General features: G+C 53.2%; 1 protein-coding gene across 1 annotated transcript in view; it reads right to left on the minus strand.

The window, feature by feature from the left end:
* Positions 1 to 4,245: 4,245 nt before the first annotated feature.
* LOC128822374 (serine/threonine-protein kinase PAK 3-like) overlaps positions 4,246 to 14,137 on the minus strand; it is a 32,934-nt gene continuing 23,042 nt past the window's right edge. Inside the window, exon 5 of the mRNA XM_054004071.1 lies at positions 4,246 to 4,281. Coding sequence (XP_053860046.1) covers positions 4,246 to 4,281 — 36 coding nt within the window. The remainder of the gene's footprint in view (positions 4,282 to 14,137) is intronic.

Raw genomic sequence — 14,137 nt, forward strand, 5'->3', positions numbered from 1 at the left:
AAAGGCACCACCTTTGTTTTAGCAATGGAGAGCGAATGAGCACATCCTTCTCTGAAAGGAACTGCTGCCCTCCTTGCCTTCCTTCTGGCAGCTGAGAAGGATAAAGACTGTCCCAAATGTATTTTGCAGGCTGGTAGCAGTCTGTGCTTCTTGTGCCTTTTCAGCACAGCTCTACTCAAAGCTCCAGCCACAGCTGCTCACACCAGAGGACCTGCGGGAGATGTTGACATTTACCTCTTCTCCTGTGGCATTGTCAAGTGCTATGCAAACATCTCCAAAAGTCCTAGAAACAAAAAAGCAGCAAAGAAAGGAGAAGACATTTAGATCTTGCATTGAAAGCCAGTCCACAGAGGAGATCTCTGCTGCAAATGCCTAAAACCTGCTGGATGCAGGCGGGCTCTGCCCAAAGGCAGATGATGCATTTTCCTCTCAAGTGCATGGGCACTGGGCCTGTCCCTGAAGTGTTGCTGTTTTCTGCCTCAGCTCCTAAGGAGAGCTCCTTCTTTCATCTTGGGTTTCAGGTTCTAAACTGTGCAGTTTTTATCCTGACCATGGAGTATTTCCTTCAGCAATCTTTTGGAAAGAAATGTTCCTGAGAACTGTTATCTGACAGCTATCAGGGAGTAGGTTGCTGTTTCAGGCAAGCACGTTTCTTCCCCTTTTATTAGTGTGGCTGTATGATTTGGAGATATACAAAAATGCTCAGGAAATTAACACAGAACTGTCCCACACTTGTGAGACAAGGAGATCTTCCAGGTCCTGTTCCTTGCTGCAGGCAGGAACTTGGCAGCATGGAGGTGTCTCTGCCAATGCCTTCTGGGCACACTCACGAATTCGGAGCAGCACTGAGAGATGGGACAATCTATCCCCAGTGTCTGAACATGGGGATAGATGTCTGTTTGCAGCTGTTCTGACTTCACACTGCATAGATATTCCACCAGAAAAACACCTGGCCCATGGTTATATAGAAGTAACTGTGGTTGGACTCACCCTCTGCCAATATGTTCCAGTTCCGTGTATTTCATCACAGGATTTTCCATGTTCACTATTTTCCCTGAGGGAAACAAAATGCAAGATGCTCACTTTAAAGCAGAGATCCCAGCTTCCAGGAGATTCAAAAGACAGACCCAGAGCCTGAAGCTTTGAACCCTTTGTGTTCGGCTGGGTAACAACAACAACCAGGCAGACAGCTCTGCAGCACAGGTGGCCAGCACAGAGACTGCTTTTCTACAGCAGTTCCTGTGGGGAAATGTCTCTAAATGTCCCTGGGACACCAAACTCAGGAAAAACATTTGGTACAGCTATGCTGACACCTGCACACAATAGACTGTCCCTCAGACAAGAAATACAGCAGACGTACTCCGTAGCTCCAGGGAGTCATCCTTGATCTCCTGTTGCTGAGCAGCAGCTGGGTCAGCACTGGAGATGAACAAACCGCCCCGGCTCCGCTTCTCAGGTTGGGGAGCAAAGGCTCCTTTAGACCATGCTGCTGCTGCAGCAGGTTTGGTGACAAAGCCCTTGTAGATCTGGGACAAGAAATGAGTTTATGTTCAGAAAGGTGGCTGGCAGAGATTAGCCTGAGATTCCATTTCAAATGCAAGCCCTTAGGAAGGTGCTGTCAGCAACATGAAGCGCTCTTAAGTGGGTTTTTTCTGATGTCCACTTCTCAGACTGGATGGGTCAAAACCAAAGGCTAGTTCTACTCGAGTGGATAGCCAGATTCATGGTCCATTTTCATGGATTTTCTGAAGGATCACTGCCACAATGACCATTCTACTTCCTCTCAAGGATTCCTTTCCCCCTCCAAGGGCTTCAGATACACTTGCAGCTCCTTGTTCAAGTGTTCGGCCTCCCCCCACTCTGTCCTCTTTTCCTGCACCATCTTCAGGTCATGCCCAACCTGTAGCACCTTAGGTGGGGACAGTTCCTGTGCCTCACACACGCCTCGGGGCTCTTCATTGCCACTCATTTGCCGGAAGTCTTTGCCGGCTGCCCGGTGAGATGTCAACACTTGCACCTCGAGTCAAACAGAACAAAGCAGTCAGAGACTACAGCTTGTCCCTGTCAGTCAGGAGTCACTGACTGTGAGGAAAGAACAGATTTACAAGGGATACAGACAGCTTGTTTCAATCCTCCATCTGGGTCACCATATTCCCCTGTAAAAACACCTCAAGAAACAAGGAGAGCAGGAACAGGCCAGCAGGAATCAATTTGGATGACTGCTGGCCAAAAGGCCAAAGGACAAGTCCCACTGTCCAGGGCAGCAGCTGAGATTCAGCACACCAGGAAATGTCCTTCCGAGTGACTGTGATACACACTAGAGCAGGATGGCACTCAGAGGCATCACCCCGCTCCCTGCTGCTCTGCACTGGGAAGGCCAGAAGGGCAGAAACCACCAGTTTGGTGACTGCAGTGGCTATCCCTCTTTCACTCACTTGCTTTTGTAGAGCCTGAGGGAGGGGATTAAGTTTTTCTCTGATGATTTTCATTTCTTCCTCCTGCCTCTTCTCCCTTGCCATGATCTTAGCGTGAGCTTTCTGAAAGTCTGTGTCCAGCTGTTCCTTCAATTTCTCTAAAATACAAGAGAGAGGATCTTTCACAAGTGGAGTGACTGCCACTCTTTCAGTCACCTGGTTTTGTTGATCACCCCTCTGCTGCTGGAGATTCATCTCCTTTTGAATTCTTCTTGTCTCTTCCTGGTTTCTCTTCTTTACTTCCATGATGGCACTCTGAGCTTCGGGCAGCTCTGCTTGTGGCTCTGCCTTGATGTTCTGTACACACAAATGCAGAGCAAGTGACTGGGAGCTGCCATAAGGCTCAGCTTTTTCCTCTTGCAGCCTCAAAATCACATTTATTCAGCCCCTTCTTTCTGCTTCCCTACCCACACCTGCTTCTAATGGAACCCTCTTGTCTCAGTGCTGATCCCTGCAGATTCCAAGGCTCTGTGCTTTCAGTGCCTCTGGGACTCCTGGCCTCCTCACTCCCAAGAGCTCTGTTTTATGCCCCTCTTCCTGCCCTTTCCCTGACACCTGGCGAGTCAGGCTTACCTGGCCATTCTCCTGTGGCTCTTCCACCTGCTGCCTGAGCTGCTCTTCCTGCTCTCGGGCTCTCAGCTCTCCCTGAGTCTGGCATGGCATCTCTGATAACACAATCTGCTCCTGCTCTTTCTCTGGAAGGATCTGCACAGAAAGCAAGAGAAGATGGGTTTCAACTTTCCATAGGACATTTGTGGGCTAAGACTCAAGGACTGATGGGCTCACACGTTCCCAGAGCACTGTGCTGCTGCTCTCCTGGGTCATTCTCTGCCCGTGGGGAGGCACAGATTCCAAAGTGACCCTGGCACTACAATCAGGGGCCATCTGGGGCTGAAGCTCCAACAGCCTCTCAGGCAGCTGACAGGGAAGGTGTGGCATTTCTCAGGGGTCTGGTGAGGGCCTCCCTCTGCTCCTGCCATGTCCTGTTTGTCTTTCAGTAGTGACTGACACCCAGCCCAGTCCCACAGCTCCATCCTGCCTCTGCAGGTGGCTTCCTGGGTGAGCTCACCCTTTATGAGAGACACTTCTGGAGTTCATGTTCTCTTCACCACCTAAAACATGGAATACTTCCACCTCTCTGGGACAGGCAGAAAATCAAAGAATTAACTGGGGGCTTCAGGAAGAAGAGGCCAGAGGAGGAAAACAGCTCTGAGGGGAAAAAAACCACCATATCTGGAGGGGGAAACAGCTCTGCCTGCTCAGAATCGGTCAACAGAACGTGTCTCTAATCCTCTCCTGAAAGGGATGCTTTAGGTGAAGTTTGCACCTCCAACTACTTTGGACCAGAGCCAAGAAGATTCAATTATGCAAATGATAGATAGATAGATAGATAGATAGATAGATAGATAGATAGATAGATAGAAAGATAGAACTCACTCTTATAATCTCTCTTAACTATAGTTTCTGTTGCTACACACACTTGGTAGCCATTGCCCTGATCAGCAGCAATCCTGAGATTGCTCTCCTGTTGCTTCAATAAACCACACTCCCGGGGAATCTGGAGCATTTAGATCCTTATGGAATGCAACCAGATCCAGAGCATTGCACTGGGAATGGCATTCTTGCAGCATCTGTGCTTGGCCAAGTGCTTCTCTTGGACTTGACAACACTGAGAGTGCTAAAGGGGCTGTAATCAGAAATAAAGCCCAGCCCCTCCCAGCTCCTCTGATCTCTGAGGACCAGCTGGAATGCAAGAGCATTGATTTCCCGCTCAATTCCCAAACACCACATTTACTGATTCCCTGGGCTGCAAAAAGGCAGAGGTACTGTCAATATGAACGCGAAGTGAAAGGCCCTATTGACTGGCCTGGCACCAGAACAGCTCCTTCTGCACCGAGCTCGCAGCCCCAAACAATGTGTTCTCATGCAAATATAATGCATTCTCCAGAAATGTCACCTTACAAAAGAAAAACCTAGCAGAATCTTGACAAGTGATGGAAAAGGGCAGAAAAGACGGAGGAAAACCACCTGGCCTTGCTGAAAAATGGGAACCTGAACAGGAAATCTCCTCCTAAAAAAGGAAGAAACCACAAGATGAAAGAGTCACCAAAAAAAGTGTCAAAAGCACTTGGATGCTGTGAGAGGATATTTGCAGAAGAAATAGCATTCGTAGTGAGCACTGTCCCATATTGATCTATGGAAGTGTGCCTGAAGGGCCCTGACGAGCCTCCCGTTGTCCAGGCTAAAGCTCCCTCAGCACCTCCTCTTTGGCCTTGCGCTCCACAGCCTTCCCCAGCTCCCGTGTCCTCCTCTGCACACGCTCCAGCCCCTCAAGGACTTTCTGCTTCACAGGGGCCCACAACTGGGCACAGCACTCCCAGCTGTGGCCGCAGCGCTGCCCAGCCCAGGGGGACGCTCCCTGCCCTGCTCCTGCTGCCCCACTCTTGCTGACACAGGCCAGGACGCCCTTGGCCTTCGTGGCTCCCTGGCCACGCGCTGGCCCACCTTCAGCTGCTCTTGACCGGCACCCCTGGGTCCTTTGGGCCCACGCAGCTCCCCCACCACAAACTTGCCCCTTTGACGTCATATACAGCAGCCACAAATCCAAGATGTCCTTCCTCTTCTCAGCAACACAAGACAGCAGTCAAGGACTTGCAGCTTCACCCCCACGCGAGGCAATAATGCCATTTCCAAAGCTGCAGGCTTCATCCCAAAACGCATCCACAGCAACTTGCCCCTTCTGCTTTTTGCCTGACAAGAAGCCTTCCCTACAAGGCACTTGCTTTCTTTGGCCACACCCCACAAGAATGGCCGGCCCAGCTTCATGGACAACGCAATCATCTCCTTGCAGCTTATCAAAAGCCAAAAGAGACTGTACAAGCGAAGAACTGCTCCAGAAAACTGCAGAACACTTCCACAAGCCAAACACACCTTTGCACAAAGGGAAAACAACTAAAGAAAGGCCCGTGACCTCCAGCACGAGCATCTGTGCCCTTGGCCACGGCCCTGCAGAAGCCCAGAGACAGAGCTTCACTGAGCCAAGCAGGCAGAAGCTGAGCCGCAGCCCCCAGCTCTTGGGTGCCTCAAGGTGACAGGCCAAAGGCCAATTTCTAGCTGTCCCTGCCTGCAGGAAATGGCCGCGTCCTGCGGGATTCCAGCACTCAGCATCCTCAGCCAGCAACAGCAAGTGCTGGCTGCTCAGAAACTTGCAGCTCTGCCTTGCACTAAAGACAGCACCACCCACAACTGGCACTTACTCCCTTGGAAGCATCAGGCTCTGCTGTGAGCACAGCTGCAGGCTCGTGGTCGTCTTGCTCCTTTTGCTCCTCTTTGGCTTCTTCTCCAGGAGCAGAGGGAGCCAGGGCAGAGACTGCTGCTGCTTCTGTCATCTGTGGCAAGAGAGAAACATGAGGGACAGGCCGTTACCTATCGTTTAGCACCTTCTTTCTCCTGGCATCTACAACCACCTCTTTGAAGGAGAAGTCATCAGCATTCTTAGCAATGGCATTCTAAATCACTCCGGCCAGATTAAAATGGGCTAATTCAAGAGAACTCTGTTTGCCTAGGAATTTGATAGTCCTCCATGGCTGCTATCTGCAAGGCACAGTGCCTCTGCACAAGGGAGCTTTTAGCTCTTGAAAGCTGTGAAATGGAAAAGTAGGAAATAGCCAGCAAGGCCTTTGCTACTGCTGCGGCAGACATGGAAAACTAAAAGTGGATCAGAATCCCATTCTGTGCAGGAAAAGGGCAGGAAAGCTTGTGCAGAAGCATCTTTGCTTGCTGGGAAGAGAGAAAATCAGCAGGGCTTCTCCTCCTAGCAAGCCAAGAAACCACAAATTGGAAGTGTCACCTCCTCAGATGGCTAAAGCACTTGGATGCAGAGCAGGGAGGTTTGGCAGGGAAGCAGGCCTTGGGGTGAGCGCTGTCCTCTATGGATCTATGGAAGTGTGCCTGAAGGGCCCTGACGAGCCTCCCGTTGTCCAGGCTAAAGCTCCCTCAGCACCTCCTCCTTGGCCTTGCGCTCCACAGCCTTCCCCAGCTCCCGTGTCCTCCTCTGCACACGCTCCAGCCCCTCAAGGACTTTCTGCTTCACAAGGGCCCACAACTGGGCACAGCACTCCCAGCTGTGCCTGCAGCGCTGCCCAGCCCAGGGGGACGCTCACTGCCCTGCTCCTGCTGCCCCACTCTTGCTGACACAGGCCAGGACACCCTTGGCATTCTTGGCTCCCTGACCACGCGCTGGCCCACCTTCAGCTGCTCTTGACCGGCACCCCTGGGTCCTTTGGGCCCACGCAGCTCCCCCACCACAAACTTGCCCCTTTGACGTCAAATACAGCAGCCACAATTCCAAGATGTCCTTCCTCTTCTCAGCAACACAAGACAGCAGTCAAGGACTTGCAGCTTCACCCCCACCCGAGCCACTAATGCCATTTCCAAAGCTGCAGGCTTCATCCCAAAACGCATCCACAGCAACTTGCCCCTTCTGCTTTTTGCCTGGCAAGAAGCCTTCCCTACAAGGCACTTGCTTCCTTTGGCCTCACCCCACAAGAATGGCCTACCCCAGCTTCATGGACAATGCAATCATCTCCTTGCCGCTTATCAAAAGCCAAAAGAGACTGTACAAGCGAAGAACTGCTCCAGAAAACTGCAGAACACTTCCACAAGCCAAACACACCTTTGCACAAAGGGAAAACAACTAAAGAAAGCCCCGTGACCTCCAGCACGAGCACCTGTGCCCTTGGCCACGGCCCTGCAGAAGCCCAGAGACAGAGCTTCACTGAGCCAAGCAGGCAGAAGCTGAGCCGCAGCCCCCAGCTCTTGGGTGCCTCAAGGTGACAGGCCAAAGGCCAATTTCTAGCTGTCCCTGCCTGCAGGAAATGGCCGCGTCCTGCGGGATTCCAGCACTCAGCATCCTCAGCCAGCAACAGCAAGTGCTGGCTGCTCAGAAACTTGCAGCTCTGCCTTGCACTAAAGACAGCACCACCCACAACTGGCACTTACTCTCTTGGAAGCATCAGGCTCTGCTGTGACCACAGCTGCAGGCTCGTGGTCGTCTTGCTCCTTTTGCTCCTCTTTGGCTTCTTCTCCAGGAGCAGAGGGAGCCGGGGCAGAGACTGCTGCTGCTTCTGTCATCTGTGGCAAGAGAGAAACATGAGGGACAGGCCGTTACCTATCGTTTAGCACCTCCTTTCTCCTGGCATCTACAACCACCTCTTTGAAGGAGAAATCATCAGCATTCTTAGCAATGGCATTCTAAGTCACTCCGGCCAGATTAAAATGGGCTAATTCAAGAGAACTCTGTTTGCCTAGGAATTTGATAGTCCTCCCTGGCTGCTATCTGCAAGGCACAGTGCCTCTGCACAAGGGAGCTTTTAGCTCTTGAAAGCTGTGAAATGGAAAAGTAGGAAATAGCCAGCAAGGCCTTTGCTATTGCTGCGGCAGATATGGAAAAGTAAAAGTGGATCAGAATCCCATTTGGTGCAGGAAAAGGGCAGGAAAGCTTGTGCAGAAGCATCTTTGCTTGCTGGGAAGAGAGAAAATCAGCAGGGCTTCTCCTCCTAGCAAGCCAAGAAACCACAAATTGGAAGTGTCACTTCCTCAGGTGGCTAAAGCACATGGATGCAGAGCGGGGAGGTTTGGCAGGGAAGCAGGCCTTGGGGTGAGCGCTGTCCTCTATGGATCTATGGAAGTGTGCCTGAAGGGCCCTGACGGGCCTCCCGTTGTCCAGGCTAAAGCTCCCTCAGCACCTCCTCCTTGGCCTTGCACTCCACAGCGTTCCCCAGCTCCCGTGTCCTCCTCTGCACACGCTCCAGCCCCTCAAGGACTTTCTGCTTCACAGGGGCCCACAACTGGGCACAGCACTCCCAGCTGTGGCCGCAGCGCTGCCCAGCCCAGGGGGACGCTCACTGCCCTGCTCCTGCTGTCCCACTCTTGCTGACACAGGCCAGGACGCCCTTGGCCTTCTTGGCTCCCTGGCCACGCGCTGGCCCACCTTCAGCTGCTCTTGACCGGCACCCCTGGGTCCTTTGGGCCCACGCAGCTCCCCCACCACAAACTTGCCCCTTTGATGTCAAATACAGCAGCCACAATTCCAAGATGTCCTTCCTCTTCTCAGCAACACAAGACAGCAGTCAAGGACTTGCAGCTTCACCCCCACGTGAGGCACTAATGCCATTTCCAAAGCTGCAGGCTTCATCCCAAAACACAACCACAAAAACTCGCCCCTTCTGCTTTTTGCCTGACAAGAAGCCTTCCCTACAAGGCACTTGCTTTCTTGGGCCACACCCCACAAGAATGGCCTGCCCCAGCTTCATGGACAACACAATCATCTCCTTGCAGCTTATCAAAAGCCAAAAGAGACTGTACAAGCGAAGAACTGCTCCAGAAAACTGCAGAACACTTCCACAAGCCAAACACACCTTTGCACAAAGGGAAAACAACTAAAGAAAGCCCCGTGACCTCCAGCACGAGCACCTGTGCCCTTGGCCACGGCCCTGCAGAAGCCCAGAGACAGAGCTTCACTGAGCCAAGCAGGCAGAAGCTGAGCCGCAGCCCCCAGCTCTTGGGTGCCTCAAGGTGACAGGCCAAAGGCCAATTTCTAGCTGTCCCTGCCTGCAGGAAATGGCCGCGTCCTGCGGGATTCCAGCACTCAGCATCCTCAGCCAGCAACAGCAAGTGCTGGCTGCTCAGAAACTTGCAGCTCTGCCTTGCACTAAAGACAGCACCACCCACAACTGGCACTTACTCTCTTGGAAGCATCAGGCTCTGCTGTGACCACAGCTGCAGGCTCGTGGTCGTCTTGCTCCTTTTGCTCCTCTTTGGCTTCTTCTCCAGGAGCAGAGGGAGCCGGGGCAGAGACTGCTGCTGCTTCTGTCATCTGTGGCAAGAGAGAAACATGAGGGACAGGCCGTTAGCTATCGTTTAGCACCTCCTTTCTCCTGGCATCTACAACCACCTCTTTGAAGGAGAAATCATCAGCATTCTTAGCAACGGCATTCTAAGTCACTCCGGCCAGATTAAAATGGGCTAATTCAAGAGAACTCTGTTTGCCTAGGAATTTGATAGTCCTCCATGGCTGCTATCTGCAAGGCACAGTGCCTCTGCACAAGGGAGCTTTTAGCTCTTGAAAGTGTGAAATGGAAAAGTAGGAAATAGCCAGCAAGGCCTTTGCTATTGCTGCGGCAGACATGGAAAAGTAAAAGTGGATCAGAATCCCTTTCGGTGCAGGAAAAGGGCAGGAAAGCTTGTGCAGAAGCATCTTTGCTTGCTGGGAAGAGAGAAAATCAGCAGGGCTTCTCCTCCTAGCAAGCCAAGAAACCACAAATTGGAAGTGTCACTTCCTCAGGTGGCTAAAGCCCTTGCATGCAGAGCGGGGATGTTTGGCAGGGAAGCAGGCCTTGGGGTGAGCGCTGTCCTCTATGGATCTATGGAAGTGTGCCTGAAGGGCCCTGACGAGCCTCCCGTTGTCCAGGCTAAAGCTCCCTCAGCACCTCCTCCTTGGCCTTGCACTCCACAGCCTTCCCCAGCTCCCGTGTCCTCCTCTGCACACGCTCCAGCCCCTCAAGGACTTTCTGCTTCACAGGGGCCCACAACTGGGCACAGCACTCCCAGGTGTGGCCGCAGCGCTGCCCAGCCCAGGGGGACGCTCACTGCCCTGCTCCTGCTGCCCCACTCTTGCTGACACAGGCCAGGACGCCCTTGGCCTTCTTGGCTCCCTGGCCACGCGCTGGCCCACCTTCAGCTGCTCTTGACCGGCACCCCTGGGTCCTTTGGGCCCACGCAGCTCCCCCACCACAAACTTGCCCCTTTGATGTCAAATACAGCAGCCACAATTCCAAGATGTCCTTCCTCTTCTCAGCAACACAAGACAGCAGTCAAGGACTTGCAGCTTCACCCCCACCCGAGCCACTAATGCCATTTCCAAAGCTGCAGGCTTCATCCCAAAACGCAACCACAGAAACTCGCCCCTTCTGCTTTTTGCCAGGCAAGAAGCCTTCCCTACAAGGCACTTGCTTCCTTTGGCCTCACCCCACAAGAATGGCCTGCCCCAGCTTCATGGACAATGCAATCATCTCCTTGCCGCTTATCAAAAGCCAAAAGAGACTGTACAAGTGAAGAACTGCTCCAGAAAACTGCAGAACACTTCCACAAGCCAAACACACCTTTGCACAAAGGGAAAACAACTAAAGAAAGCCCCGTGACCTCCAGCACGAGCACCTGTGCCCTTGGCCACGGCCCTGCAGAAGCCCAGAGACAGAGCTTCACTGAGCCAAGCAGGCAGAAGCTGAGCTACAGCCCCCAGCTCTTGGGTGCCTGAAGGTGACAGGCCAAAGGCCAATTTCTAGCTGTCCCTGCCTGCAGGAAATGGCCGCGTCCTGCGGGATTCCAGCACTCAGCATCCTCAGCCAGCAACAGCAAGTGCTGGCTGCTCAGAAACTTGCAGCTCTGCCTTGCACTAAAGACAGCACCACCCACAACTGGCACTTACTCCCTTGGAAGCATCAGGCTCTGCTGTGACCACAGCTGCAGGCTCGTGGTCGTCTTGCTCCTTTTGCTCCTCTTTGGCTTCTTCTCCAGGAGCAGAGGGAGCCGGGGCGGAGACTGCTGCTGCTTCTGTCATCTGTGGCAAGAGAGAAACATGAGGGACAGGCCGTTACCTATCGTTTAGCACCTCCTTTCTCCTGGCATCTACAACCACCTCTTTGAAGGAGAAATCATCAGCATTCTTAGCAATGGCATTCTAAGTCACTCCGGCCAGATTAAAATGGGCTAATTCAAGAGAACTCTGTTTGCCTAGGAATTTGATAGTCCTCCATGGCTGCTATCTGCAAGGCACAGTGCCTCTGCACAAGGGAGCTTTTAGCTCTTGAAAGTGTGAAATGGAAAAGTAGGAAATAGCCAGCAAGGCCTTTGCTATTGCTGCGGCAGACATGGAAAACTAAAAGTGGATCAGAATCCCTTTCGGTGCAGGAAAAGGGCAGGAAAGCTTGTGCAGAAGCATCTTTGCTTGCTGGGAAGAGAGAAAATCAGCAGGGCTTCTCCTCCTAGCAAGCCAAGAAACCACAAATTGGAAGTGTCACTTCCTCAGGTGGCTAAAGCCCTTGCATGCAGAGCGGGGATGTTTGGCAGGGAAGCAGGCCTTGGGGTGAGCGCTGTCCTCTATGGATCTATGGAAGTGTGCCTGAAGGGCCCTGACGAGCCTCCCGTTGTCCAGGCTAAAGCTCCCTCAGCACCTCCTCCTTGGCCTTGCGCTCCACAGCCTTCCCCAGCTCCCGTGTCCTCCTCTGCACACGCTCCAGCCCCTCAAGGACTTTCTGCTTCACAGGGGCCCACAACTGGGCACAGCACTCCCAGCTGTGGCCGCAGCGCTGCCCAGCCCAGGGGGACGCTCCCTGCCCTGCTCCTGCTGCCCCACTCTTGCTGACACAGGCCAGGACGCCCTTGGCCTTCGTGGCTCCCTGGCCACGCGCTGGCCCACCTTCAGCTGCTCTTGACCGGCACCCCTGGGTCCTTTGGGCCCACGCAGCTCCCCCACCACAAACTTGCCCCTTTGACGTCAAAGACAGCAGCCACAATTCCAAGATGTCCTTCCTCTTCTCAGCAACACAAGACAGCAGTCAAGGACTTGCAGCTTCACCCCCACCCGAGCCACTAATGCCATTTCCAAAGCTGCAGGCTTCATCCCAAAACACAACCACAAAAACTCGCCCCTTCTGCTTTTTGCCTGACAAGAAGCCTTCCCTACAAGGCACTTGCTTCCTTTGGCCACACCCCACAAGAATGGCCTGCCCCAGCTTCATGGACAACGCAATCATCTCCTTGCAGCTTATCAAAAGCCAAAAGAGACTGTACAAGCGAAAAACTGCTGCAGAAAACTGCAGAACACTTCCACAAGCCAAACACACCTTTCCACAAAGGGAAAACAACTAAAGAAAGCCCCGTGACCTCCAGCACGAGCACCTGTGCCCTTGGCCACGGCCCTGCAGAAGCCCAGAGACAGAGCTTCACTGAGCCAAGCAGGCAGAAGCTGAGCCGCAGCCCCCAGCTCTTGGGTGCCTCAAGGTGACAGGCCAAAGGCCAATTTCTAGCTGTCCCTGCCTGCAGGAAATGGCCGCGTCCTGCGGGATTCCAGCACTCAGCATCCTCAGCCAGCAACAGCAAGTGCTGGCTGCTCAGAAACTTGCAGCTCTGCCTTGCACTAAAGACAGCACCACCCACAACTGGCACTTACTCTCTTGGAAGCATCAGGCTCTGCTGTGACCACAGCTGCAGGCTCGTGGTCATCTTGCTCCTTTTCCTCCTCCTTGGCTTCTTCTCCAGGAGCAGAGGGAGCCAGGGCAGAGACTGCTGCTGCTTCTGTCATCTGTGGCAAGAGAGAAACATGAGGGACAGGCCGTTACCTATCGTTTAGCACCTCCTTTCTCCTGGCATCTACAACCACCTCTTTGAAGGAGAAATCATCAGCATTCTTAGCAATGGCATTCTAAGTCACTCCGGCCAGATTAAAATGGGCTAATTCAAGAGAACTCTGTTTGCCTAGGAATTTGATAGTCCTCCATGGCTGCTATCTGCAAGGCACAGTGCCTCTGCACAAGGGAGCTTTTAGCTCTTGAAAGCTGTGAAATGGAAAAGTAGGAAATAGCCAGCAAGGCCTTTGCTATTGCTGCGGCAGACATGGAAAACTACAAGTGGATCAGAATCCCATTCGGTGCAGGAAAAGGGCAGGAAAGCTTGTGCAGAAGCATCTTTGCTTGCTGGGAAGAGAGAAAATCAGCAGGGCTTCTCCTCCTAGCAAGCCAAGAAACCACAAATTGGAAGTGTCACTTCCTCAGGTGGCTAAAGCCCTTGCATGCAGAGCGGGGATGTTTGGCAGGGAAGCAGGCCTTGGGGTGAGCGCTGTCCTCTATGGATCTATGGAAGTGTGCCTGAAGGGCCCTGACGAGCCTCCCGTTGTCCAGGCTAAAGCTCCCTCAGCACCTCCTCCTTGGCCTTGCACTCCACAGCCTTCCCCAGCTCCCGTGTCCTCCTCTGCACACGCTCCAGCCCCTCAAGGACTTTCTGCTTCACAGGGGCCCACAACTGGGCACAGCACTCCCAGCTGTGGCCGCAGCGCTGCCCAGCCCAGGGGGACGCTCACTGCCCTACTCCTGCTGCCCCACTCTTGCTGACACAGGCCAGGACGCCCTTGGCCTTCTTGGCTCCCTGGCCACGCGCTGGCCCACCTTCAGCTGCTCTTGACCGGCACCCCTGGGTCCTTTGGGCCCACGCAGCTCCCCCACCACAAACTTGCCCCTTTGACGTCAAAGACAGCAGCCACAATTCCAAGATGTCCTTCCTCTTCTCAGCAACACAAGACAGCAGTCAAGGACTTGCAGCTTCACCCCCACCCGAGGCACTAATGCCATTTCCAAAGCTGCAGGCTTCATCCCAAAACACAACCACAGAAACTCGCCCCTTCTGCTTTTTGCCTGGCAAGAAGCCTTCCCTACAAGGCACTTGCTTCCTTTGGCCTCACCCCACAAGAATGGCCTGCCCCAGCTTCATGGACAACGCAATCATCTCCTTGCAGCTTATCAAAAGCCAAAAGAGACTGTACAAGCGAAGAACTGCTCCAGAAAACTGCAGAACACTTCCACAAGCCAAACACACCTTTGCACAAAGGG

Source organism: Vidua macroura, chromosome Z (genome assembly GCF_024509145.1).
Source record: "Vidua macroura isolate BioBank_ID:100142 chromosome Z, ASM2450914v1, whole genome shotgun sequence".
Lineage (NCBI taxonomy): Eukaryota > Metazoa > Chordata > Aves > Passeriformes > Viduidae > Vidua > Vidua macroura.